Genomic DNA, 27,572 nt, shown 5'->3' with positions numbered 1-27,572 from the left:
ACGCGCGGTGGCGGCGGCGGGAAGATGGCGGCGTCCGGTGGCGGTGGTGGCGCTGGTGGCGGCGGCTTCGGCGCGGGCCCGGGCCCCGAGCGCCCGAACAGGTGAGAACCAGCCCACAGGGTGGGCCTGCACCTGCCCCGGGGCTGGAGTGACCTAAGGGGAGTCCTGGAGGAGCGGCCTGGGCAGACTCGAGGATTTTTACGGGGGCTGCGGACTTTAGGTGGCTATGGAGTACTGAGGGGACTGAGGGCTGTTCACGGGGCATCCGAAGGCGGGTTGGGGGCCCCAGGGCCTCCAGGCGTCTGCATGCGGCCCTAGGGGCCTGAGAGGGCTTTGAGGGGTGTGGAGATCTGAAGGGAAACCCAGGGGCTCCTGACTGTGATGTGGCCATGGGGGAACTGGGGATGCCAAGGGGTCTGGGAGGCAGGGAGGTCCTGAGCAGGGGCCATAGGAAGTCTTGAGGTTGTTGAGGCTGTCTGGGCTACTCTGAGGAGGGGCTGAGGGGAAATTGCAGGGCTGAGGCCCACGGCTTCTTGGAGGGTGCTGAAGGACCCCGAGGTTTCTAAAGGTGGTCCTGAGGACAGGCTGAGGGGACCTGGGAGGGGTGAGGACTGTAGAAGGTTGGGAGTAGGAGGCTCAAGTGAACCCAAGGGCCTGAAAGAGGCCTGAGGGACCTGGGAGAACCTGAGAGAGGGAGCTGAGGGGCCCTGGGGGTCCCAGTGAGTCCTGATTGGCAGGGAGAGGTCTTGGGGTCCCAGGGGTCCTGAGGGGCTAGAGTGGGTCTTGGGAAGCCTGAAGATGGTGAGAGAGCGCTGAAGGTTTAAAAAATACATGAGAAGGGTCCATCCTTGTGGCTCCTCCCTACAAGCCCCATGGGGTGTAAATCCCATTCATCCCCAGGGCAAAGAACTTGAAGCAAGGTCTTGCCCTCAGATCAAGGTGGAAGAATTCACCCCTTTTGATCTGAGAGAGGCCCCCTTTCCCTTTGTACAAGTCCTGAGACTGGTTGTTTGAACCGAAGAATTGGCATAGCAATTGAAGGTATTTTTATGCATTGTTCTGGGTTCTCAGAGGGAAAGAACACCTGCCTTAGGATGTAAGACCTCCCTCCCTCTTCCCATTGCACAAGGCCAGAGTAGTCTAGACCCTCTCATCCCGGTCCCCCAGGACAGTCTGCTACCCTTGGCTGGCCAAGGAAGAAATTCGGACTTTTTCTTGCTGGTGAGCTTATGGGAGCAAATAATTTCCGTCAGCGTGATAAATGATGAAATGGTCAATACTCGTGTGCCTCAGAAAGGCCTGAGGGTCCGGGTGCATGAGTTGGGCTTTGGAGGCCTGTAGTGGGGAGCAAAGAGAGATCAGGGGATTTGGGAAGACATGCAGGGCATAGAGTGGACAGGATTTGGTGACCAGTAGGAGGTGGCATGTAAGGGACAGTGAACCCTAGTGCCTGCTTTGAGCCCTGGCTAGGGATAACCTGCGGCAAGAATGAGGTATAATTCGTTACATGCTATACAATTCACTCATTTTAGCTGAACAGTTCACTGAGTTTTTTGGAGTTGTTTGTTTTTTTGGCTGCACCGGGTCTTAGTTGTGGCACACAGGATCTTCGTTGCCGCATGCGGGATCTTTTAGTTGCAGCAGGTGGGCTTTTGCGGCATGCGGGATCTAGTTCCCTGACCAGGGATTGAACCCTGGCCCCCTGCATTGGGAGCACGGAGTCTTAACCACTGGACCACCAGGGAAGTCTCCTCACTGAGTTTTAATAAATTTATAGAGTTATGTACCCATTAACACAATCCAGGTTTTCAGAACGCGTCCATCACCACAATGAATTCCTTCAAGCCCGTTGCAGTCAACCCTTCTCCCACCCCTGGCCTCAGGCACACTCTGATCTGCTTTCGCTCTCTGTAGTTTTGTCTTTTTAGAAATTTTACATGAATGGAATCATATAATATGTGGCTTCTTGTGTCTGGCTTCTGTCCCTTAACAGAATATTTTTGAAGTTTCATCTGTGTTGTCACAAGTATCAGAAGTTCGTTCTTTTTCACTGCTGCCTACTATTCCATTATATGGATGGACACAATTTGTTTATCCATTTACTGGCTGATGGACATTTGGGTTGTTTCCATTTTGACAATTGCAGATAAAGTTGCTGTGAACATCTGGGTATGCGTCTTTGTGTGGACATATACTTTCATCCTCTTGGGTAAATACCTAGGAGTGGAATGACTGGGTCCTATGGTAGGTGTAGGTTTAAGTTTTTTTTCTTTTTTTCAAGGTAAAATGGATCTTTTATTTATTTGTACTTAAACTTATAAACCAGCCAGTCAGACCGGGACTCTTATTATCATGATGTGGCAAAATACAAAACATCTTTCTACAAATACTAGAGTGATGAACAAATTAGGGGTTGTAATAAAACAGAGCAAAAGAGGCAGAGGAAATCAATGATGCACATTGTAGCGTAACCCTTCGCCTTAGCAATTGAGGTTCTTAACAAGCAGGGCCTCCCCATCCCAGAAAATATAAAAAATTGTTCATTGAATCTTTGTACTTTTGCTTCCTATTTTTTTAAAATAAATTTATTTACTTATTTATTTATTTTTGGCTGTGGTGGGTCTTTGTTGCTGCGCGCGGGCTTTCTCTAGTTCCAGCGAGCGGCGTCTACTCTTCACTCGGTGCACAGGCTTCTCATTGTGGTGGATTCTCTTTTTGAGGAGCACAGGCTCTAGGCATGCGGGCTTCAGTAGCTGTGGCACACGGGCTCAGTAGTTGTGGCTCGCAGGCTCTAGAGCGCAGGCTCAGTAGTTGTGGCGCACAGGCTTAGTTGCTCCGCAGCATGTGGGATCTTCCCGGACCAGGGCTCGAACCCGTTTCCCCTGCATTGGCAGGCGGATTCTTAACCACTGCGCCACCAGGGAAGTCCCTATTCATCTACTTTCTGTCTCTATAAATTTACCTTTTTTTTTTTTTGGCCTCACCACGCGACTATGCAACGTATTAGTGGAAGCACAGAGTCCTAACCACTGGACCGCCAGGGAATTCCCTAAATTTACCTGTTTTATAAATAGAATCATACCATATGTGACCTTTAGTGTCTGGCTTCTTTCACTCCATATTAATATTTTCGAGGTTCATCCACAATGTAATGTGTGTCAGTACTTCACTTCTTTTTATGGCTGCATAACATTCCATTGTGTGGACATACCACGTTTTGTTTATTTGTTCACCAGCTGAAGGACATTTAGGTCGGTTCTACCTTTTGGCTGTTTTGGATAATGCTCCTATAAACATGCATGTACAAGTTTTTGTCTGAATACCTGTGTTCCGTTCTTAGGGGTATATACCAGGAGCAGAATTGCTGGGTCCTATGGCTGTTGTGTGTCCTTGAATATGCAGTCACCACCCAACACTACTTGGTGTGTTTATTAGTGGAAATGCATTGAGGGTAGAGAGCATGTCTGTCTCGTGTAGTCTTGGTCTTGTATGCCTGGAGCACAGGCAGCCCAGAGGAAAGAAGTGTTCAAGAAATATGGCTGGGGGACTTCCCTGGGGTTCTGTCCAGTGGGTAAGACTCTGCGGTACCAATGCAGGGGCCCGGTTTTGATCCCTGGCTGGGGAACTAGATCCTGCATGCATGCCACAACTGAGTCCACATGCCGCAGCTAAGAAGTCTGCATGCCGCAACTAAGAAGTCTACAAGCCGCAACTAAGACCTGGAGCAGCCAAAAAAAAAAAAAAAAGGAAATATGGCTGGGAGGGAGGGATGGATGAATGGAGTGTGGAAAAGCTCTCTAGGGCTTGTAGTCTGGCTGGTAGGAAGTCCCTTCTAGGTGGTCAGGTCTGTCCCTTGCCTTCTCGGGGAGACTTGTGGGCCTGCCAGGGACCGGGGGGGAGGCTGGCCCTGTCTGTGAGGCTGGTTTTCCAGCCTTCCAGGTGGTGCCTGCATCTGCCTTTTTGTCCCATGAAGGGTTTTGTCATTTGGCCAGGGGTGGGGGCGGTTCCTGTCTTCCCCTCGGCCCTTCCAACGGTCCCACAACTTGAAAAACTGTCCTTAGGAGGGACTGCATTCCCCCAGCCGCCCCCAGCATTATATAACTTGTTTGTTCCAACTTCACTTTTCTGCAACCAAGGGGGAAAAAAGAAAGAGAAAAGCTTATTCTCCTTCCTTCCTATCTCGAGGGATCAACAAAAAACCCGTTGCCTAGTAGAGATGGTCGTTAATGACCAAGCCGAACCTCTGGGATGGACAGAGCATGGCTGCCTTGGCTGGGCGCTTGCTGAGGGGAGGTGGGGTCCTAGCTGCAGGCTCACTCACACAAAAGAAACTTGTTCTGCAGCAGGCCCCCTCTCAGCTCCACCTCAGGCCCTTGAGGGGGTCCAGGCTCCTGGAGAGAGAGGAGGTTTACAGTGTGTTGTGAGGGGGTGGAGGAACTCTCCCAGGAGTCGCACCTCCCCAGCTACAATTCCATTGCTGTGAGGTACCTGGCCTGCCTAGTTCTGGAGGAACCGTCTCACCATGAAGTTTCTTCAGACATTGGGCCTTTGGCATCCTCTCTTCACCGCCCATCTTTCCTAAAGGTGTCTGGATGGGGCCTAGTCTCATTGATTCACACTGCTTCTTGGGGGGTGAGGCAGGAGTATCTGGGTGAGGGGCACGCCAGTCATAGGTGTTTCTCTGGGAAGTCGTGACTGGGACACAGTGTGAGTGGGTTTGGCACAGTTCAGCTGAGGCGTCTGCTTCTGGCTTGGTGGCCTTTGCTTGTTTAAACTTTCTTAATAAGCCCTCTCTGGCTGCACCCTAGATTGTCTCCACTAATCCCTGAGGCTCTGGAAGAGTCCAGCCCCCCAACTCCTGTGTGAAAGACTGGGCAATGATTTGGCCTTCTGAGAAGATTCTTGTTCCTTTGGCCTCATCCTCTCTTCAGCTGAGAGGGAGAGACAGGAATTTGACCCTTCAGAGACAGGAACTCAACTCCTCCTAGGAATTCTGGGAGATCTGGTGGCATCAGGCACCTCATCAGACCCACATGCTTGTTGCATGCCTTGGGCACATCTGCAACCCTCTGTGTGTTAGTCTTCATCCAGGAAGTGGGACCCCAGACCTACTGGGCAGGGTAGCTGGGAAGAAGCAAACTAGGGTGAGGGTATGCTCAGAGGGTGCCCAGCATGTTGCACATGTGTGTGTGTGAGTGTGGAAGTGGCAATGTTGCCCTGCGGTCCTGAAGCTGTTAGCATTCTGTCCGCTGTGCCTACGTGGACCAAGAAGGGATCATGGGGTGTTTGGCAGGTCTTGCTAACGAGCCAATGTGGCAGGTTGGGAAGAGAAAGTTGGTATCTTAGTCTGTTTGGGCTGCCATAACAGAATACCATAGACTGGGTGGCTTATAAACAGCAGAAATTTAGTTCTTGAAGTTCTGGAGGTTGAGAAGTCAAAAATCAAGGCGCGGACAGATTTGGTGTCTGGAGAGGCCTCTTCCTGGTTCATAGACGTGGCCTCCTTGCTGAGTCCTCACATAGTGGAAGGGTCTAGGGAGCTCTCTGGGGTCTCTTTTATAAGGGCACTGATTCCATTCATGAGGGCCCCATCCTCATGACCTAATCACCTCCCGAAGGCCCTGCCCTCTAATACCATCACATTAGGGAATAGGTCTCAATGTGTGAATTTTGGGGGGATACAAGCATTCATTCTGTGGTTGTCAGCTTGAGCAGTTCAGAGGATGGTAGTATCATTACTTGGTGGCCATGAGAGGGACAGTGGCAGGGCCAGTGGGAGAATGGAACATGTCAAGTCTGAGCTGCTTCTGCAGCATTGAGAGAACAGATGCTGCCATGTGAGCCTGGCACCTAGGAACAGAGTGTAGAGCATGAGCTGGTGGGTCTTGGCAGAGTATTGGGGTGGGGCAGTTGAGTCTGGGGTGAGCTGGAGAGAGTGCTGGGCAGAGGTGCTCGGGGGCTGGGTCACGCAGCCCAGCTCCTCCTCTGGGAGTGAGGCGCCCCATTCCTCACCTTCTCACCGGTAGGGTCCCTTGAGGTCACGATGTGAAATTGCTCTGAAAACTGCACACTTCGCCCTGAATTGTGCAGCCTGATTGTCTCATAGCTGAACCACTTCCATCCGGTAGCTGCGACCCCCCGGGGATGGCCTTCTTGTCAGCCATAGTTATGGGGTAGAAAGGCTTTATTAGCCTCTGCTATCATTGCGCCATCTCTAGGGAGTAGATGTAGTGTGTCATCCCACTTTCCTTAACTGGTTATGTTTTATTGCCGATCCTCACGGGAGAGCTCAGAGGGGCCAGGTTGGAGGTTTGCGCCTGCCTCCCCCCCAGACACTTTAAAAGTGGGGCTTCTCTGCACTCCTGCCCTTTGGTCTTGGGGCATGTTTCAGACTTAGGGTTGAAGGCCCTGGAGAAGGGGGAGGAGGGAGGGTGACTTCTCCGCATCCCCAGCTCCTTCCTCTTGTGGATGGGACTCATTTGACACCTTTCTCTTCCCCTGGCGATTGTCGGTGGTCTCATGCCTCCTGTGTGCCTGCCGCTGCGCTTGGTGTTGGGCATATGGGGCCCCCGGACAGATGGGCCGTGCCTGTGTGGGACACTTATGTGCCAGCAAGTGAAACAGTTGGGCCGTCATTTCCCCACGGTTGCCATAAAATGTCCCGAGGCTGAGTTGGAGGTTCCTGCCTTCTCTGGAAGGTTCTGAGAGTCTCCTTACAGATGAGGTTGAGCAGAGTCTAAAGGTTAGTGCCATCAGCTTGGGGGAAGGGAGTCTCGGGAGGTGGCCTGTTTTCTGGGTACAGGCAAGTGGCATGTGCAGGTTCTGGAGGGGGAGGAGCCTGGCTTTTTAGGGGTCCAGAGGGCAGAGGGGAGCTGGAGAGGGTGAGAGGGAGGAGTGGGGAGACTGGGGGCTGGTGCAGGGTTTGGGTGAGGGGGCACCTGGGTCAGATTCGTGTTTTGGAAGGATCCCTCTGGCAGGAGATGAGGGGCCCTGGGCTGAGGGGCGGGTGTGGAGATGGTGAGGCGGGCATGGGTTTGGGGAAGATTCAAGGTTGAACTTGTGTGACATGCTGACCCATGGTGGCAGCCAGGTTGGGAGTCACCAGCTCTCAGGTTTCTGCCGTGGACCAAAGAGTGAGTGCTGGTGGAGGACGCATCAGGCAGGAGGATGAGGCCCCACTTGGCTTGAGAGCCTTTGCTGCCTGAGAGCATCCAGTGGGGACAGGGAGCAGACATGGACATCTGGCCTGGAGGGCTCAAGGTCCCCCCTCTGTTCTGGAAAGTCCTCGTGCCTCTCCTTGCTCGAGGGTCCCTGGTCTTCTAACAACCAGGACCTGGTCCTTCCCAGTTCGATTCCTGCCTCTCCTCTCTGACCTCCTTGAGAGCACTCACCACATGCACACTTATTTGCTCTCTCTTCCTTTAATCTATTGGCACACTGTGTTGCTTCCACCTTTGAGCCACATCCCCGTCCGGCCCCTTCTTCCACCTCCACCTCATCCTGGCTCTGAGCTGCCATCGACTCTTGCCCTCCTGGCTGCTGTCCCCCCACCTCCAGTTGGCGGGACCCTCCCAAGGCAGGCATCAGACCAGGCCGTCCCTTGCCTGACACCTGCCGGGGGCTTCCTCACTCTCAGAACAGTCTCAGAACAAAATTCACTTCTCCACGTGATCCCCTTGTCTCCCACGGCGAGGCCCTGACCGTCCACGGGCCCCCGTGCTTCCACAGCCCACATCTCCAACAGCAGGCTGGTGCCCCTCCTGGGCCTCGTGAGCTCACCCTCCCTCGGCTGGGGTGACCTGTCCCAGAGCTTTGCACAATTCCTGTGTTGCCTCCTTGGGGCCTGGCCACTCTGTCCACCATGACTCCCCCCGTCTGCCCCTCTTCGTCCTCTGCCCCAGGCTCATGGTCCATTCTGTGTTCTTAAGGATCTGTGTCCCCTAGAATGTGTGCTCCCCGCAGGCAGGGCTTCACTGTGGAGGCTCTGATACAGTCTAGCGGATATTCTACATACAATCTACGATGGATTTGCAGGAGGAGCTGGCCTGACTGGGAGGCTTCTGGAACGGCCCTCCACGGCCAGCCGAGCAAGGGTCACTCTTCTTCTCCTGATTTTTGTTAATGGCAGGGTCCGGGTAGAGAAACAGAGACTCACAGGTGTGTTGTCAGTGAATCAGCCCCGTTAGAGAGAAGCCAGCGAGCAGTACCCTTTTGCACGCGCTCCATTTAGTTCACGGACAGGATCTTAGCGCCGTGTTGGAGATGGGGAAAGGACCAGCCGTGCTCCCTGTCCAGCTGCCTGCCGGGGGAAGTGGGGGCTGGGGCCCGCTGGGTCCCCACCGGGCCGACCCGCCCTCCTCCTGTGGTAGCCGCTCCGCAGCTGTGCAGACGGGCTCTTAACACTTGTTAACCCCGAGTCTCCAGTCCCTTCCTCCTCCCCGCCCCTTTCCCATTTCCCTTCAGAGAGGGCTGCTCAGGATTCACAGAACTCATCCCCCATGTCTATGAGAGCGTTTCCCTAACATTCCTTGGCAGAGTGGGTTTTGGGGCGCATCCAGCGTGATTTCAGACCCCTCGCCGAGCAGCCCTGCTGCTGAGCTCTTCCCGCAGACCACCTCGCCGCACACTGAAAATATTGTGATTCGGGAGGAAGTAACCGGCGCCTTTGGGGAATCGCAGACCTTTCCTATGAGGGAAGCAGCTTCCGGAATTGAACACGCTCAGCCTGGAGGAAATCTTGAGGGGTGGACCTTTGGGCTTTTAAAGGCCTCAAGGGGGGGTCACCCGAGGATCAAGGATCGAGGCCGAAGACGTTTTCTGACGCCACAACTGCGAAATTCCACAGGGGTCAAAGACAGGATCCTAGCAGGAGCGGGCTGGGCTGGGCTGGGCTGGGCTGGGCTGGATATCTGGACAGCTCGCCTCTCAAAGGGATGTTAGAATTTGAAGCAGTCTGCCGGAGGAAGCAGGAGCAGGGAGACGTGATCACTCAGAATCTTCCATGACTGTAGCTGAGAGTGGGACATTCTCCTGAGGAAGGGTTTGGAGGGGGGGGTGACAAAATGCCCGTGAAGCAACAGTCATGTAGGGGAGCCCCGCTGCAGACCCCCAAGGCAGCCTCAACTTGGAAAACTTCCAGGACTATAGTTAAAGTCATAACTGTGTGCTGGCTTGGTGAAGTCTGGTTGATCCTAGGAGGGCTTCTCTTGCTCTCTCTCTTTTTTCCCCACCTCTGTCGTGCAAGGGGTAATGGCAGCCCGTGGGCCGTAAGGCAGGGAGACTGGGAACACACAAATGTTTACGCTCCACGTGAGTCACTTGCAGAAACTCTGGGTGGTGTTTTCCTTGCCGAGGCTGATGGCATTGGGCTGCCCTGCAGCTCCAGCCTTGGGCGTGCTTCCAGTATTTTAGCATTTAGAGTTGCTGAACTTTCACAGTAGGGGGCATGGGTAGCTTGCTGACCTTTCACAGGGAGACAGCTGGGCCGTCTCTTTACGGGCAGGCGGGGCTCAGGCTGGGTCTGGTCACCACCCACTCACCTGCAGATCAACCAGTGAGGCTTCCTCATCCCCATTCCCAGGGTAGGAAGCCAGTGTGCATTGCAGGGAGAGGTGGTAGCTGGAGAAGTATTAACTCCACAGTGGTTTTTCCAGAGGCTCATCCAGAATTCGAGCCCCGGATCAGAGGCTTCTGACATTGAAGGCCCCTTTTGGTTACGAGAGCCAGAAACTCAACTCAACTCACTGCCTTCAGTTAAAAAATAAAAGTTCATCGTTCACATAGAAAATAAGTTCAGGGAGAATTCCGGTTTTTAAATTCATTAAATTCAGAGCTCAGATGATTCCTCTGGAACCTGTGACTCCCGTCTCTTAGCTCTTGGCTGGGCAAGGTAACCTCACCTTGCTCCCCATCATCCCAGCAACCCTAGGGGGAAGGGAAGTTTCCATCCTGGTGGCTCCAGCAAAAGTCCCAGGGAAGGTTTTGGTTGGGTCGAATGGGTCACACTCCCCATCCTGGGATCAATCAGCATGGCTGGGGGCCTGGGAGGCTCTGGTTGGCCAGGCTGGGTTATGAATTCTCCCTTTTCAGCCCAGGGGTGGGTCTCCTGATCCTTACCACTGGGGCTGAGAGTGAAGGAGGTTCCCTGAGGAAAACAGGGGGCCCTTAACAGAAGAAGGAAGGGATGTTGGCACCCCCTAAAATGAAGATATTCGTGAGAGGCCCCTTTTGATGCCTAAGTTTGTGCTGCTGTTGGAAGGTCCTTGCTGAGCCATACCCATACTGTGTCTGCCTGCATATGGCCTAGCACCACTGGGCATGAGCACATGCCATTTGGTGGAACTGTCCCTTTCAATACCTGCCCTGCCAGGGGAGGCAGCTGGGCTGGGTCCTGAAATGCTGGCATTTGCAATGCTGGATTCTCACAGGGTTTCCGAGTGGTGTTCTGGGGCCATGCAGTCATGTGCCTACTTGCCTAATTTGTAGAGTGAAGGGGTTTTGCTCATTCAAGTGGCCCCATCTCCAAGCCCAGTGCAGCAGGGATAATGTGGGGGGATGGGCTCTTACTGGGATCAGCCTCTTGTCAGTGGGTGGGAACAAAACAGGCGAAGCTTCACCCTGAGACCTGCTTATTAGTCGCCCTTGCTGCCCCTGGCATTGGGGCCCTGGCTGGGCTTTGAGGGGTCACGGAGGCTGTGGGGAACCCTGACTGGGCCATGAGGGCAAGGGAGGTCATGGGGGGGACCTTCTACTTCGAGAAGGCTTGGAAGGGAAAGTGATGGAGGAGCGTGGAAGAGCTAGTGGGCTTGAGAGTGCAGCATAGGGAGGAGGGGTGGAGGTGGGGGGCAGAAGGAGTTGGCCCTTCAACCTGGGGAATAGCATGAGTAAAGTGTGGAGGCCAGACATCCCAGAGAGGAGCCTGCCAAGGGCTTCCTGGTTGAGCCCAGTCAGAGGATAACATACCTAGTCCCAGGACTTGGACCAGAGGTTGCGTGGAGCGGGTAACAGAGCAGATATATGCAGCAGATACCTGCAACAAGCAGAGATATGAGTCAGGCCCCGGCCACTGCTGCCACCTAGCAGCCATCCACCTGCCACCTCACCCATCCTTTGCATCCATCCATCTACCCATCCTTCCATCCACCCACTCTTCCATCCAACCATCCATCCATCTGTCCCATCTGTCTATTCATCTATTCATCTACCCTATCACCCATTGTCCATCCATCCATCCATCATCCATCTACCCATCTATCCATCCATTCATCCACCCACCCACTCAGCCATCCAGCCATTTAATCAACAAGTGTGACTGAGCTCTGAGTACATGCTGGGCATGGTGCCAGGTGCTGGTACACAGCAGGAGACAGAACCCACCCTGCCCTGCTTGGTGAGGCTCCTGTTGCAGCTTCGAGGAGACAGGTTGGAAACAGACGGATGGTTTACCAGGTGGAGCGATGGGCAGGCAAGACAAATAGAGCTGGGTTGGGGTCGGAGAGGTGTGGAGGCCTGGGTGGGGCTTTCCCACTGTGACCTGGCAGAATGGGGTTACCTCCCTCATAACGGGGGGTTAGTGGAATAGTCCACACCCTTGCCCTGGCTGCCACTGAGGAGCCACATCCTGCCCCACTTGCTGTCCAGCTCCACGTCCACCTCCTGGCTTGGCCTTCCTGGTGAGTGGTCTCAGCTCTCCCAGCCTCAGTCTCCCCATCTGCATCATGGAGGTGATCAGGGGGCCCATCCACCTGGGGCTACAGAGAGGCTGACACTGGCCAGGCCTCTTACGTGCTGTGTGGCCTTGGGTGGGTGCCTGAACCTCTCTGTGCCTCAATGTCCCTATCTGTAAAATGGTGACGATAGTGGTATACCCCTCTCCAGGCTGCCCACTGAGAGGCGAGCTGGGAACCAGGTTGGCACTGCCCCGGGCCCACAGTCTTGCATGGAGTGGGAGGATGCTCGCTTGCCAGGATGGGGAGAGGTGGGGGTACGTGGAGGCAGAGAGCTTGCTGATGATGAGGGAAGGAGGGTCTGGGTGTCCCCCTTCTGTCTTCCTAGCCTTGAGAAGTTGCTGGAGTTGGCAGGTCTGGGACTGGGGAAGTGCTGCCTACAGGGTCCTCTTGTCCATCAGCAGTGGCCAGATCCTCACGCATCCTGGGCTCCCTGGGGCACCAGTCAGAGGCTGGGGTGAGGGCAGAGAGCCTGGGCAAGAGGTCACGGCTGGGCTTCAGGGGCACTGGGCTCACTGTGGCCCCTGAAGAGCAAGACTGTCGGAGAGCCACAGGGGGCTTAGGCAGGAGAGTGATGGACTTTGACGTCATTGTTGCCTTCTGCTTGTGGGAGGGTGGGCCATACCTGTAGAGTTCTTGGCTGTAACCCAGTGAGTATTGCGGGAGTGGGGGAATCCACACGGTTTGTCCCTGTCTCAGGAGGGCGGGATGACGGAGCTGACCGGGTGGTTCCACTTGCCTTGAGTGGAACCAGCACTGAGCGAGGCTGTCCAGCGCCAGGCTCTGTGCGCGCAGGATCCCAGCCAGGCTTTGGGGATGGCTGGTGGGGTCTTATTGTGAGGCTGGTGACTTGTGGGGCCAGGCACACCCCTGCCTCTACTCCCAGCCCCTAGGAATTTGCTCCTGTCACCTCTCTGGGTCCTTGAGAGGCGTCATGATGGTTCTTTTAAGGTGGACGTGGGTTCTAGAACCTGTCTGCCTTCCCTACCACCCTCTGGACCCTCAGCCTCCCTGGCTGTCACGTGGGGGTTCTCAGGAGCCACCAGTCCCGGGTGCCGGCAGGTTGCATGGTTCCCTCCTGCCGGTACTCCCCAGCACCCAGCACCGCCTCTCTTCTGTCACCCTGTCACTGCACTGCAGGCACAGACAGGCAGGAGCCAAGGACATACGTGTGGGGGGTGGCCCTGCCTGGTGATGCCCTGAAGATGAGGTGGGCGAGTGTGGCCTGGTGCCCCTTTGCAGGGCTCAGGGAGAGCGTCTCTGTGGGCGACGTGCTCCCAGGGTGGGCTCACAGTAGGCCCTAGATGTGTCCACGGCCCAGCTCTTGGAGGAGGCAGAGCAGGTGGGAAGGAGTGGATGAGGCTCTGCCCCTGCCTGGCGGCCTGGCTCACCTGGCCTCCCATGGGGTGCGCAGATCCACCTTGCCACTGGGCATCCTGATTTAAATTATCGCAGAAGATGTAGGAAGTAACCAGTATGATGACCAGGAGGGAGAAATAAACAATTCAGCTGATGCTGTGGAAAGAGCCCAGGCTCAGGGGCACATGGGATCTGGGGCCCTGGCCAGATTTTCTTCTCTCTCTCTCTCTCTCTCTGGGTCTCTGTCCCCTCTCTATGGGTCTCTGTGCCCCCCAGTCTCTCTCAGTGGTTTGGCCTCCAGGCCTGCTGGGACCCTGCTCTGAGGATCTTCATCTGCTCCTGGGTTCCACACTTGTCCACACAGGAGCCCTGCTCTTTCATCTGCTCCCCAGAGCGCCCAGGGATCAAGCCCTGTGAGAGGACTGCAGGCATCTGAGAAGGAGCTGCCCCTTACCGTGGGGCTGCGGCTGTCTGGGGGTGAGGAGGGCGGAGCCGGCCTGGGGTGAGCAGCCCCAGGAGAGAGCGTGCTGACGTGAGCATGGGGGCTGCTGGCCAGCCGGAGCATTTGAGGGCTACTGCCAGGTGCCAAAACATGGTGACTCCATCCTTTGGGCTGGGAGCACAGTACCCAGAGCTGTGAAATACTGTGGTAACCACAGCAACAGTGGCTTGGGGTGTCTGCCTTTGTGGGACATGTGGGACCTTGGCTCAGATGCACCTTTGATCCATGGAGCTGCGTGCCTGGAAGGCAGAGCAGTGGCCTTGGCAGAGTCAGCAGGCTGTAGTAGAGCGGGAAGTGGGAGCCAGTACTGGAGCTGCCTGCAGCCATGGGGGGGGGTCATGCTGGGCCTCAGTTTCTCCATCTTTTTTTTTAATAAAAATATTTATTTATTTATTTTTGGCTGCCTTGGGTCATCGTTGCCGTGTAGCCTTTCTCTAGTTATGGTGAGCAGGGGCTACTCTTCATTGTGGCGTGCGGGCTTCTCATTGCGGTGGCTTCTCTTGTTGCGGAGCAAGGGCTCTAGGCGTGCGGGCTTCAGTAGTTGTGTCACTCAGGCTCTAGAGCGCAGGCTCAGTAGTTCTGGCACATGGGCTTAGTTGCTGCGCGGCACGTGGGATCTTCCCGGACCAGGGAATCGAACCCATGTCCCCTGCATTGGCAGGCGGATTCTTAACCACTGCACCACCAGGCAAGTCCAGTTTCTCCATCTTGAAGGGGACACTTGCTGCACTGACCTCCTGGGCTGGCCAGGGATTCATGAAGTTCTTTGTGAAGGGCTGTGCCCAGCATGTGCTCTGTCAGTGAGCCTGCTTTGTGAAGGGTCTGAGGCGGGCAGGAAGGGGAAGCCAGAGAAGCTTCCAGTGTGGCTGGATAGGAGGCAGTGGTTGGTGGTATGGGAAATAGGACAGAGAGGTGACCAGCGGGCTGCCGGCACTTCTCCATCTGCAGCTAGAGAGCCCCATCCCCATCCCCCAACCTCTGTCCCTCCCCCCCGGGTCTCCGTCCCCCTCTCTCTGGGTCTCTGTCCCCCCTCTCTGGGTCTCTCTCCCCCTCTCTGGGTCTCTGTCTCCCTTTGTCCCCCCAAGTGCAGTGTCTTCCCTGCTGATGCACCCAGGACCCTAAGGCGGAGTGGCCTGGAGCTCCCTGGTACTGCATCAGCCGGGGTGTGAGCCAACCAGCTGCGCTGCGCTGCTGTGCTCCATCGAGCCACATGGACAATAAAACCAAAATTGGCTTTGAAAGTGGAAGTGCTCTCTGTTTTGAGGGGAAGTGAGGGAATTTGCATGTCAGAACAGTATGTTAAAGGGGCAATACCGTCAGACTCTGTTCTGGCCTGAGTTTTGGGCTCCATGTGGGGGTGGGAAAGGAGTTTACAAAACCCCAAAGAAATGTTTCCATGAAATTCTTTCTTGGTCTTGCCTTTTCCCATTTTTTTTTTTTTGGACATTCCAGTGAAAAGAACTTTCAGGGGCTTCATATCTCTCCTGTGGGCTTGGGAAACCGACAGTGGAGACCAGGGCCAGCAGCCGGGCGAGGGCAGGAGGAGGGGAGCGCCCACCCCGCCAAGTGCTGCTCCCAAGGCAGCCCCTACCGCCGTCGCGGGGCCCTGTCACTGTTGGTGTGGCTCTGCACCTCCTGTGGCTGTCCCTCACTAGGCCATCCTGCCTTGGGTCCCCCCGATGCAGGCCCTGAGGCAAGGACTCTAGCCCCTGGTGTATTTGGGGGGTGACCCCATGAAGAATGGGGGGCAGGAAGGAGTCCCCACAGGGGGCGCCAGCAAGGATCCAGCGACAGCTTGGGCAATGGGCTCAGCAGGCTGGGGATGCCTGGAGGTTGTGGGGATCCTGCCACAGGTGGGCATTTACCCCACCTAGTCCCACTGGCTGTCAGCCCCTGTGCAGGGACATCCAGAGGGAGGCAACAGCTGTGTCCCCGTGTCCAGCACGGGACTGCACATGGCTGGGGGTGCCTGATGACAGTGCTAGAGAGACACAGCGCGGAGGTTGGGGTCAGGACAGCGGGGGGCACATGGTCAGAGGCCAGGTCCAGGCTGAGGGTGCAGCTGGGGAGGCAGTGAGTGGCCTCCAGAGACGCCCTGACCCGGCTGCTGACGCATTGGCTCCGATGACTCAGCGCGGGTGACCGTGGCTTGGGTGGCCGTCTGCAGACTCGGACTAGCTCAAGGGCTGCCGCTGCCGCCTTCCTGGGGGCCCGGGGCCCCGCCTCGCCAGCCGCCCCCTGTCTGGGCCGGTCTGAGTAATGGGTCCTTCCCTTAGTCATCGGTCCCAGGCCCCGGCCCTCCCTCTTCCTCCTGCCCACCTCCGCCCGGCCAAGCCTGCTTCTCTGTCTAGGCTGGGGACTTTGGCCCCTGCCGGCTTCCTCCCTCCTTCCTTGAGTTCCCCAGAGGCTGTGAGGTGTGTGTGGGGTAGCGGTGGGGGCTTCAGAGACAGTTGTCCCACTGGTGAGATGGGAGGAGGAAACCAGCCTTGTGAGGTGCCGTGAGCCTTGCTGGAGGCACGAGGAGGAGCGCCTGGGACAGGATGAGGCATGTGCAGAAAGGGGCCGTTTCCTACCCCCTTGGTGCAACTTGGGCTCCACACCCTGTAAGCAGAAGTGCTATGGGCTTTGTAGGGGTTCCTGGGCCGGGGTGTCCTAACTCCTGCAGAGGAGCGTTTTAACGCTTAGAGTATGCACGGCCTCCGTGCTCAGCTGGAGGGCAGCCCTTTGTACCCCCTTAAAGGGTGTTTAGCTTGTTTCCCATCTTCAGCCCCCAGAAATGGTATTTGGTAAATATCCTCACACATCTCTCAACTTGCACATATGAGTACATCTCAGGTAAATCCCAAAAGTAGACTTGCTAGGTCAAGGATGTGAGCCTTTAGAATTTTGCTAGATCTGCCAAACTGCCTGCCTGGGAGTTGTCCCTCTTTGCACTCCTGCTGGGAATGGACAAGAGCGTCTGCTGCCAGATGGCCCACCCCATGACTCTGCCCACCTGAGGGGTCAAGCCAGTCCTTTGGCAAGCACACTTCCCTTATCGTGAGCGAGGCTGAGTCTTAGGTCTCTCCAGCCAGCTGTGCTTCCTTTCCTAGGAACCGTCAGCCCACATCCTTCTGTGACATTGCTGGCTTTGTATTGATTTCTTGGTGCTCTTTATATATGGAGGACCACAGTAAATATATGTCCAGGGACCAAGCAGCCCCAGGATGAAGTTGCCTCTGGTGTGAGATCTTTCTTCTGGTGAAAACATGCATAGGCACGCCATTCCCCAGAGCTCAGAGGAGGCACAGGAAATCCTCCCAGCTTGCCTCACACTCTCAGAGGAACTTCTAAGAAAAAACTGAGGCCAGCTAAAAGCAAAATGTCAAAGGCTGGGTTGGGGGAATATACAAAATCTGTGAGGTGAGGTGTCCACAGAGAGGCCAGCCAGGCTCACTTGACACCTGCCGTGGGCTGGTGCTCTGTGGGTGGTTCCAAGCTTCAAGTTCCCAAGCACTTGGCCCCATTCAAAGGCATATGAGTGGCTTGTATGGTTGGTGGCAGGATGTAGCCCCCCACTGGGCCTTGCCAGCCCAAAGTGAAGCTGGGGGAAGTGGGTCTATGGTCCCTCATTTCCCAGAAGGTGATGGGGGCCGAGGAGCCTCATGGCAGCTCTGTGACGTCTGCTCCTCCCTTCCCCTCCCCACCTTTTAAAAAAATTTTGGCCGCGCTGTGCAGCATGTGGGATCTTAGTTCCCAACCAGGGATCGAACCCATGCCCCCTGCAGTGGAAGCGTAGAGTCTTAACCACTGGACCACCAGGGCAGTCCTGCCTGCCCCATTTGAGAGCTGAGAAAATGAAGACCCAGAAGACCAGGGGACGTGCCTTAGTCACACAGCTGGCAGATAGCAGGGCAGCCTCGGAATCCTGCCCTCTGCTCCTCACACCAGGTGCCGGAGCCTGGAGCAGCAAGGGCCGTGGTGCAGTCCGGGCAGTCTTTCCGGAGTGGGTCTGGCCAAGATTCACCTCCCAGGCTTTGGGTCCCAGCCCAACCCTCCAGACACTCTGCTCAGGGCCAGGATCCAGGCTTGGATGACTCTAGGGGATCCTGGTGATGCAAGTGGCGCACAGGTGCTGTCTGCGTGTCACCTCCTCACACCCCGCAGCCCCTGCTGTGCTGAGTGGCATCTGCGGAGAGCAGCACTGCCATCCCCGGGGCTACCCAGACTGGCCAAGTCTACGTCTGTGTCTGCATCTTAACACGGTCCCTGGTTTGAGACACACCTCTTCTCTGCCCCCTGGTCCTGGGAGGGAGGTTCCAAGGGGTCACACCAGCCGTCCCTGATCCCAGGCCACTGTGCTGCACAGGGAAGGTGGAGCACCTGGCCCCAGGCAGGAGGGGGCCCGTCTTGGGAGGGGAGGTGGCTCTGCACAGGGACAGCCGTTCGTGGGAGTCGAGCCTTAGGGCCAACACCCAGGATGCAGCCAAGCCCTCTGCTCCCAGGGAGAGGCTGGGCATCACTGTCTAACCTCAGGGGTGGCAGAGCTGGGAGGAGAAGCCGGGGACACCCCCGCTTTTTCTGGCCTCTGCACCTCTCTGCTCCCAGCTCCTGTCTCCTCCCCGCGAGACATTCACAGCTTTGATGTGAAGCCAGTTCTGGATGATGTGACCACTTTGGGTCCCCATTTCCCGGACTGTGTGCCTGACGAGGGCTGGTCTGCTCTGTCTCATTCATGCTGTGTCCTCCCACCCATGAGAAACAGACAAGGGGCTGACAAAAAAGCCCATGAGGAGAGTGGGGGAGGGGGGGATGGATCTGAGCACCTCAAGGGTCCTTGGAGGCTCATGTGGGATGTGGCTTTGGCTCGGCGGTCCAGAGGCCCGTCACAGGGTGTCGCCGAGAGGACACAGCAAGACCCTGTCCCTGGAGATGTCTTGGCAGGGCCTGTATGGCTGAGGGCAGCCCTGGCCAGTGGGTGGGTACAGTTTGAGGCCTTCTGAATCCTGAGGGTCCAATGACATTCTCTTCGTGATCTTCAGAACATGGGTCAGGTGGGGTTCTTGGGAAACCAAAAGAGCAGAGACTCGGATCCGAGTAGTGACCCAGTCAGGAAGGATGGGCTGGATGCAGCAGCACTGGCTGCTTCCTGCCTGGGAGAGGAGGGGGGCGTGTGAGGTGGGCATCCCCTCCACCTGGTGGGGAGAGGCGACTCAGCCAAGTTAGAGACTCAGGGTCCTCCTGGGTCCCTTTCCTTCCCTCCCTCCACGGTCTGCACACCCAGCCTCCGGGACAAACCCAGGATCTGGCTACCGACACCACTGGCGTCCCAGTATCACCAGCTCAGATGACCACAGCGCTGGGCTCTGAATCACATGTGTTCCTGCCTCCCAGAGACAGGATGGTTTTCCGCTAAGCACAGGTGGTGTCCCCCTGCCACGTCCCCTGTCCCCCCGCCATGTCCCCACACCTTCGGAACCCTGAGCATCTCGCAGGCCTGCAGGCAGTGCCCAGGGCCCTGCAGCCCCTCTGCCCATTGGATGGTTTACCCCTTTTCCCGAGGCTCTGCAGAAGGGCCGCTGAGGTGGGCGGCCTGTGCGAGTCGGGGACCTCCCGTCAGCAGCGACTGTGTGTCTTGTGCCCAGCGTCAGCTCTTTTACCCCTGGTTGTGTTTTGGGAGCCGGTGGGCAGTAGGAGTCGAGGAGCCTTCTTTCTCTTCCTGCTTTCTTGGGAAGACCAGTGCCCACATTCCTGACCCTCATTTGTGGGCAGGCGTCAGTCCCAGGAATGGGAAAGCAAGTTCCAGAGAGCCGGAGGCCATGGGGAGAGAGCAGAGGGCTGGGGAGGATGGCCTTTGCCTGGGGTGGGGTGGGGGCTGAGAGAGTCCTGGGAAGGCTCTTGACCCCATGGAGGCTGATGGGCATTGCTCCCTTCTGTTGTGTTTGGAGGAGGAAGTGATATATTAGGGCCTCCTAAACTCATTTATCGATGCATTTCTTTTTTTAAAAAAATTTTTAATTAATTAATTTATTTATGGCTGTGTTGGGTCTTCGTTTCTGTGCGAGGGCTTTCTCTAGTTGTGGCAAGCGGGGGCCACTCTTCATCGCAGTGCGCGGGCCTCTCACTATCGCGGCCTCTCTTGTTGCGGAGCACAGGCTCCAGGCGCGCAGGCTCAGTAGTTGTGGCTCACGGGCCCAGTTGCTCCGCGGCATGTGGGATCCTCCTAGACCAGGGCTCGAACCCGTGTCCCCTGCATTGGCAGGCAGATTCTCAACCACTGCGCCACCAGGGAAGCCCTATCGATGCATTTCTACAAAAGTTTTCCGAGATGAAACAGCAAAGGGGAAAGGGGCTGGGGAGGGGGTAGGGGATGAGGGGAAGCGAGTGGGGGTGATAGGGGCTGGGCCACAGAGGCCTTGTATGCTGTGAGGCCCTGGAGGTCATGGCAGGGTTTTGCCCATGACCTGAGAAGGCTCAGATGTCCTTGAGTTTTGTTTTGTTTTTGAGGTGAAAGTCATATAACATAAAATTCACCATTTTAAAGTATATAATTCAGTGGCATTTAGTGCTTTTACAATGTCGTGCAACTATCATCTCTGTTTAGTTCCAGAACGTTTTCATCACCCCAAAGGGAATCCTGTACCCTCAGGCGGTCACTCCACACCCCCCCTCCCCCAGCCCCTGGCAACCACTAATCTGCTTTCTGTCTCTGTGGATTTCTGGACATTTCATATAAATGGAATCATGCAACACGTGGCCTTTCGTGTCTGGCGGCTTTCACTAAGCCTGATGTCTTCAAGTTTCTTCCATGTTGTAGCATGACTCAGCTTCATTCTTTTTTTATGACTGAGTAATATTCCATTGTATGCATACACCACGTTTTGTTTATCCATTCATCCACTGATGGGCATTTGGGTTATTTCCACCCCTCTCCTTTTCAAAACTTTATTTTTATTCCAAGGCAACCTTTGCCTTGTGCATCCTCATTTTGAGGTGCAGGAATCTGTTTTACTTATCGCATCCCCAGCTAACTGCCCCCGTAGGTAAATCCATCTTAGGGCAGTTATTCTTGGTTTTATGACTTCCTTACATTGGTGACAGGAAGATCCCATGCAACCTGCTGTTTCCTGGGCCCGGGTTCAGTCCTCCTGTGTCCTCTTACAGCCCTGGGGCTGTGGACAAACTGCTTAGCGTGTCCCTGAAAGGTAGGACTGACAGGCGTTTCCCCTCGACTGGGTGTCCACCGAGTGCAGCCAGAGCGAAATTCTTTTGTAAACGGCCAGGGTGACTTTATGGTCATGTGGCCGCCCTCCCCTGGGGTACAGGGCACAAGAGCCATGCTGGCTGGTGTCAGAGTGGCTAGACCTGAAGGTCAGCACCTGCTGGAGGTGGCTCTCCCTCTCCCACGGTGAGAAGCTGGCCCATGGCACCCCCAACCCCGGGGCTTAGTGCCACCCGGGAGGCTGCAGGTTTTGAGTTCCTCCTTCAGACTTGTGCTGGAGCTCTGTGCTGGCAACTAATCCCACCCTGCCTCCTGCAGGGGAGAGAAGAGGGGCTTACTCGTGGGGATGGCTCACTGGGGCACAGGGGACAGTGAGGTGACATGGGGAGTCCTATACCTTAAAATGAGCACTCAGTAGGCACAGGTCATTTTATTTTTTATTATTTGTTTATTTATTTATTTTTGGCTGTGTTGGGTCTTCGTTGCTGTGCGCGGGCTTTCTCTAGTTGTGGTGAGCAGGGGCTACTCTTCGTTGTGGTGCGCGGGCTTCTCATTGCAGTGGCTTCTCTTGTTGCGAGCATGGGCTCTAGGCATGCAGGCTTCAGTATTGTGGCTCGTGGGCTCTAGAGCGCGGGCTCAGTAGTTGTGGCACATGGGCTTAGTTGCTCCTTGGCATGTGGGATCGTCCCGGACCAGGGCTCAAACCTGCATCGGCAGGCAGATTCCTAACGTCCCCAAATCCAGAATAAAAATAGAAGCGGCCCATGAGCCGCAATACTGCACCACCAGGGAAGCCCCGGCACAGGTCATTTTAGAATGAAAGCTAATGAAATAAATTTTTAAAGAGGAGAAGGTTGGAAGCAACCCAAAGGTTCATAGATGGGTGAACAGATAAAGGAATTATGGTGTGTCCACACAGGGGAATATTACTCAGCTAGAAAAAGGAATGAAGCGTTGACACACGCTACAACATGGATGAAACTTGAAGACATCAGGCTGAGTGAAAGAAGCCAGATACAAAAGACCGCATGTTGCATGATTCCATTTATATGAAACATCAAAACAGGCAAATCTGTAGTTACAGGAAGCAGATTAGTGGTTGCCAGGGGCTGGGGGAGGGGAATTGGGGGGGGGTGACTGGTAATGGGTATGGGTCTTCTTTCACAGTGCTGAAATGTTCTGGAACTAGATAGAGGTGATGGTTGCATAACATTGTGAGTGGATTTTATGCCACTGAATTGTACAGTTTAAAATGATGAATGTTATGTGAATCTCATCTCAAATACAAAAAAAAGGGATGCGGGAGCCTCTGCAGGTCCTGCATCAAACCCATTTCACAGGTGGCAAATGGAGGCTGGAGAGGCGCATCCACTGCCACGGCCAGTCAGTGGACAGGTGGCAGACACCATTGGGACCCAGGCCTGGTTTCCACTTCTCTGGGGCTGGTTCTGGCAATTTTGCCTCCACCCGGGGCAACTTCAGAGCCCTGCCAAACCTGCCCAGGGACCAGACGGCCCTGAGGCCTGTGAGCCACCTGCCCACCTCTGCTCTCCCGCAGCATGGCCGACAAGAACGGGGCCCTCAAGTGTACCTTCTCGGCCCCGGGCCACAGCACCAGCCTCCTGCAGGGCCTCGCTGCCCTCCGCGCCCAGGGCCAACTCCTGGATGTCGTGCTCACCATCAACCGAGAGACCTTTCACGCGCACAAGGTGGTCCTGGCCGCCTGCAGCGACTACTTCAGGTGAGCGTGGGCCCCCAGGGGCAGGGTGGAGGGTGCCGCCCTTCTAAGAGGGAAGATCTCAGGGCTGGGCATCTAGCCGGGGATGGCTCTGAGGGAAAATGGCTGGGGTTAGCCCATCTTTGGGTTTGGAGAGAAGTCCAGTAAACCTGCAGGTTTTTCCAGGTTTGCTACTTATTCAAACTTATGGGGGACACTGAGCAGACAAGCAGAGCATGCCTGGGGGACAGAGGTGGGTGCCCGATTAGCAGCTTCTGCCCTGCCAAGGTGGCAGGGCTCCATCAGGTTTTCATTCTAAGTCTTTATTTGATGCCTGCATGTGCCAGGCGCTGTTCTAGGCCTTGGGGATTTAGCAGGGATAAGACAGGCACGAGCTCTGCCCTCATGGCACCTGTGCTCAGGCTGAGGGATGGGAGGGACACCTGCTCGGCAGCCCTTGTGTGTGCCAGGCTCTGTCCAAGGCCCCACGTGATGAGTGAGGCCTTGCTGGGTGTACAGGTCTCTCTACCCTGAAGGCCCTTTCCTGAAAGCTCCTTCCCTGTGCCTGGCTGAGCAGGGGAGCGAGGGCCCCACGGAGCAGGGCTGGGGGCCATTCTCATCAGCTGGGGGCTGTCACAGGCTGGGGACAGTCTCCCTCATTCCCTTAGTGACCAGCTGGCAAGCTTCCTCCTGACACCAGAGAGAGCTGGGGTGCCGCCCTGGGGGTGGTTCTTCAGCCCCACTTTGCCAGGGGTGGCCGAAGCGTTCCCACCTGCCATCCCAGGTGCCCGTCTCGGGCTGCATGTTCCTCGCAGCTGGGGTGCCTTGCCTGGTGCGCCCCCTGGCTGCCCGCCCCACGGGCTCAGAGGGGCCATTCTGGGGAGTTGGAGCAGCCAAGCCATCTGGGGCGCCGCTTCTATTTTTGTTCTGGATTTGGGGACGGGCGGGCTGGCCCAGCCAGAACTGCCCTTTAAAGGCTCCTCTGTGCTGGCACTGCAGTTGGTGAGGCCTTAAAAGGCAATGCTCCCTCCCGTCACCGTCACCGTGATTGCTTCTGCCTTCGATGGACTGACGGGACTTGCGGGGACAAGAAGGGGCAGGGTCCAGGGGGCTGGTAGAGCACTGCGGTGGAGGGTTGGGCGGTTGTTAGTGGCCCCACGGCAGCACCAAGTTCAGCTGTCCCTCCTCTGGGGCCTGAGCTGGGCCCACTGGGTGTGCGACTAGGGGACGGGCATCTGTCGGGCAAGGTCGGGAAGTTCTCTCCCCTCAGACGGCTGTCACAGATGTGTGCTGATGGTAGTTATAATTATGATGAAATGCCAGTTTGCCCCAAGCTGGAGCACACGCCATCTTCTAGAACCTGCCATGAACCCTGAGCAGGCACTGGGGTTCTCACCCCTCTTCCTGGTGGGGGGCCCTCAAAGGCCATGGGGAGCTGTGACCCAGGGCCTACGTCTCTCAGCAGCGCTCACGTTAGCACTGCTTCTCAGAGCAGGATAGCAGGCTGACAGCTGGGGTTACTTGCTGCTGGGGGGCAGGTCTCACGATGGGCTGGTGTTCCTTTGGGCCATTCTCAGGGGGCTTTCCTGACCACGTAAGCCTCTGGAGATGGCAGGGACCCTAGCACAGCCCCCTGATTGGGCACTCTGACCTGGGCACCCTCACCCCTCCCCAACCCATGTGACAGTGACCCAGGCTGGGGAAGGTGGAGCCAGCTGCCCACGTGAGGGGCTGGGCTCTGTGAACTACAGTGCCTAGTGCCCTTGGGGGTCCCTGCCTTGTCTCCTGAACTTGCCACTGGCGTGGTCGTCCAGGGCTGGGTGTTAAGGTGGGGCTGGAGACCTGTCCCCAGAGCCAGAGCCAAAGCCAAGGTTTGGTCTTCTCTTGCACAGCCGCACCAGCCCCGCAGCGAGCAGCCCCTGGTCCCCGCCCTTTGAGTCAGCTGAGCCCCAGCACCGCACACCTCTGGGTGAGGCCAGGCAGGGCTCCACCTAGGGGGGCAGAGTGGGGAGTTGCTGCTTGTAGGAAGACGCATGGCTAGGGGTGGATTAAAAATCTTTCTTTTCCTTTTTGCCTGTCTTTAATGAGCATCCGGCCTGCTTTCCCCTGGCCGGCCGTGCCCTGCTCGCAGTGTCCCGGGGCCAGGCCATGCTCGGGCAGCCACAGTGCCCCTTGGCTGCCCTGAGCCCACATGCTGTGTTTCTGACCTTCAGGGCCATGTTCACGGGCGGCATGAGGGAGACGAGCCAGGACGTTATTGAGCTGAAGGGCGTGTCGGCCCGCGGCCTGCGGCACATCATCGACTTCGCCTACAGTGCTGAGGTGACACTGGACCTGGACTGTGTGCAGGACGTGCTGGGTGCAGCCGTGTTCCTGCAGATGCTGCCCGTGGTGGAGCTGTGTGAGGAGTTCCTCAAGGCCGCCATGAGCGTGGAGACCTGCCTCAACATCGGCCACATGGCCACCACCTTCAGCCTGGCCTCGCTCAAGGAATCGGTGGACACCTTCACCTTCCGGCACTTCCTGCAGATTGCCGAGGAGGAGGACTTCCTGCACCTGCCGCTGGAGCGCCTCGTCTTCTTCCTGAAGAGCAACCGGCTGCAGAGCTGCGCCGAGATTGACCTGTTCCGTGTGGCCGTCCGCTGGCTGCAGCACGACCCCGCCCGGCGGCTGCGCGCCAGTCACGTGCTCTGCCACATCCGCTTCCCGCTCATGCGGTCCTCAGACCTGGTGGACAGCGTGCAGACGCTGGACATCATGGTGGAGGACGTGCTGTGCCGCCAGTACCTGCTGGAGGCCTTCAACTACCAGGTGCTCCCCTTCCGGCAGCATGAGATGCAGTCGCCGCGCACAGCCGTGCGCTCGGACGTGCCCTCGCTGGTTGCCTTTGGCGGCACGCCCTACACCGACAGCGACCGCTCGGTCAGCAGCAAGGTGTACCAGCTGCCCGAGCCGGGGGCCCGCCACTTCCGTGAGCTGACGGAGATGGAGGTGGGCTGCAGCCACACGTGCGTGGCCGTGCTGGACAACTTCGTGTATGTGGCCGGGGGTCAGCACCTGCAGTACCGCAGTGGCGAGGGCGCTGTGGACTCCTGCTACCGCTACGACCCCCACCTGAACCGCTGGCTGCGCCTGCAGGCCATGCAGGAGAGCCGAATCCAGTTCCAGTTGAACGTGCTGTGCGGCATGGTATACGCCACGGGCGGCCGCAACCGGGCCGGCAGCCTGGCCTCAGTTGAGAGGTACTGCCCGCGGCGCAATGAGTGGGGCTACGCCTGCTCACTGAAGCGCCGCACATGGGGCCACGCGGGTGCCTCGTCTGGGGGCCGCCTCTACATCTCGGGCGGCTACGGCATTTCGGTGGAGGACAAGAAGGCCCTGCATTGCTACGACCCCGAGACCGACCAGTGGGAGTTCAAGGCTCCCATGAGCGAGCCCCGAGTGCTCCACGCCATGGTGGGCGCCGGCGGCCGCATCTACGCCCTCGGCGGCCGCATGGACCACGTTGACCGCTGCTTTGACGTGCTGGCCGTGGAGTACTACGTGCCCGAGACGGACCAGTGGACCAGTGTGAGCCCCATGCGGGCTGGACAGTCAGAGGCCGGCTGCTGCCTGCTGGACAGGAAGATCTACATCGTTGGAGGCTACAACTGGCGGCTCAACAATGTGACAGGCATCGTGCAGGTGTACAACACTGAGACGGACGAGTGGGAGCGCGACCTGCACTTCCCGGAGTCCTTTGCCGGCATCGCCTGTGCCCCTGTCCTGCTGCCCCGGGCCAGGACCAGGAGGTAGCTCCCCAGACCCTGGTTCCCGGCCTGGCCGCCTGCTGTTTCTGCGAGGGGCTTGGCGGGTGCGCGTCTGGGCGGGGAACTTCGAATCCCCACCCCCGCGGGCTGGTCTCGCATAAGGCACCCTCCTCACCCCCCTTCCTTCCTGAAGCAGATTCTGGCTCTGTGCCCGGTGGGGGAGGCTGCCAGCAACAAGGCTGATGTGGCAGCAAACTCACACCCAAGGCGGTTTCCTCGCCCACCTTGAGTTCTCGCTGGATGGCTGGCGGGCAGGAATCGGGGTCTCCTTTGGGGCGTCGTGGTGTGGCTTTGCCCCACTTCTCTCCCCTCCCCCTGCCCAGAGGTCTGAGATATTCAGATGCAAACTCATTCACGGTTGATCCCCAAATTCCCCCCAACCCCCATGAGTTGCATGCGTCCTTTTTTAAATAAACACACCCCAGATCTCTGTAACATATGGACCTCCAGGAGCAGGAGAAGCGGCTGGCAAGTACCTGGCTTGGGTTGGCCAGAAGGGCACGTTTCCGCCTCCCCAGGAAGCCTGAGCTGCTGGTCAGGAGGGAGCCGGCACTCATTTCCATTCCTGGTCTGGGTCTTAGCACCTTCAGGGTGTTCTATCATCTGCTTTCAGGAGGAAAAAAAACACAGCCAGCTCCCAGAGACGGTCCTTACGGGCATCAGGCCTTCCCCTCTGGCCCTGGGTGATGTGTGGGGCCTTAGTAAGCACGGGCTGGCTCTCCTCCTCCCTGTCCCTGTCCCGTGAATGAAAGGGGACGCCTGCTTCAGAATCTCACAGTGCGTCTGCTTTCCACAGGCCTGTCCCGTGCTTCTTATTTCTCCCCCTCTTTCCAGCCGTCTGCTCCCCGCAACCCTGTGTTCAGGTTGACATGCCGCAGGGCCTGTGCCCACCCTGCATGGGAAGTCAGGCGGGCCGTGAGGCCTCTGCCTTCAAGGGCTTTGCGGCATCTCCAGCCACATTTGTTTTGTTGTCTGAACCTCAAAACCATTTTTTTTGTTGTTGTTCTCTCTTGCTTTTTTTTTAAGAGGCCAGCACCACTGTCTTATAAATGAGATTTGTCCCCTCGGGGCAACTTAAAGTGTCTCTTCTGCTGCTAATGGACGATTGATGTCGTGTCTCTGTGACCCACTCGCCATGTAAAGAATTAACCTCATACCTTAGCAGACGTCGTCTCCTAATATTTTCCTTTTATTTAATAAAAATGTTATGGTAAAAAGATGGAGTGGGCCCAGTGCTGAGCTTGTGGGGCTTGATGGG

At 56.7% G+C, this 27,572-nt stretch overlaps 1 protein-coding gene across 1 annotated transcript; it reads left to right on the top strand.

The window, feature by feature from the left end:
* On the top strand, nt 1-27,484 carry KLHL26 (kelch like family member 26). Its single transcript, XM_061188619.1, has 3 exons — nt 1-101; nt 22,347-22,529; nt 24,719-27,484. The coding sequence occupies exons 1-3, from the start codon at nt 25-27 to the stop codon at nt 26,298-26,300; spliced, it is 1,842 nt and encodes a 613-aa protein (XP_061044602.1). The 5' UTR covers nt 1-24; the 3' UTR covers nt 26,301-27,484.
* The last annotated feature ends 88 nt before the right edge of the window (nt 27,485-27,572 follow it).

Source organism: Eubalaena glacialis, chromosome 4 (assembly GCF_028564815.1).
Source record: "Eubalaena glacialis isolate mEubGla1 chromosome 4, mEubGla1.1.hap2.+ XY, whole genome shotgun sequence".
NCBI classification, from domain to species: domain Eukaryota; kingdom Metazoa; phylum Chordata; class Mammalia; order Artiodactyla; family Balaenidae; genus Eubalaena; species Eubalaena glacialis.
The sequence above is the reverse complement of the archived record's forward strand: the minus strand, read 5'-3'. Positions and strand labels throughout refer to the sequence as shown.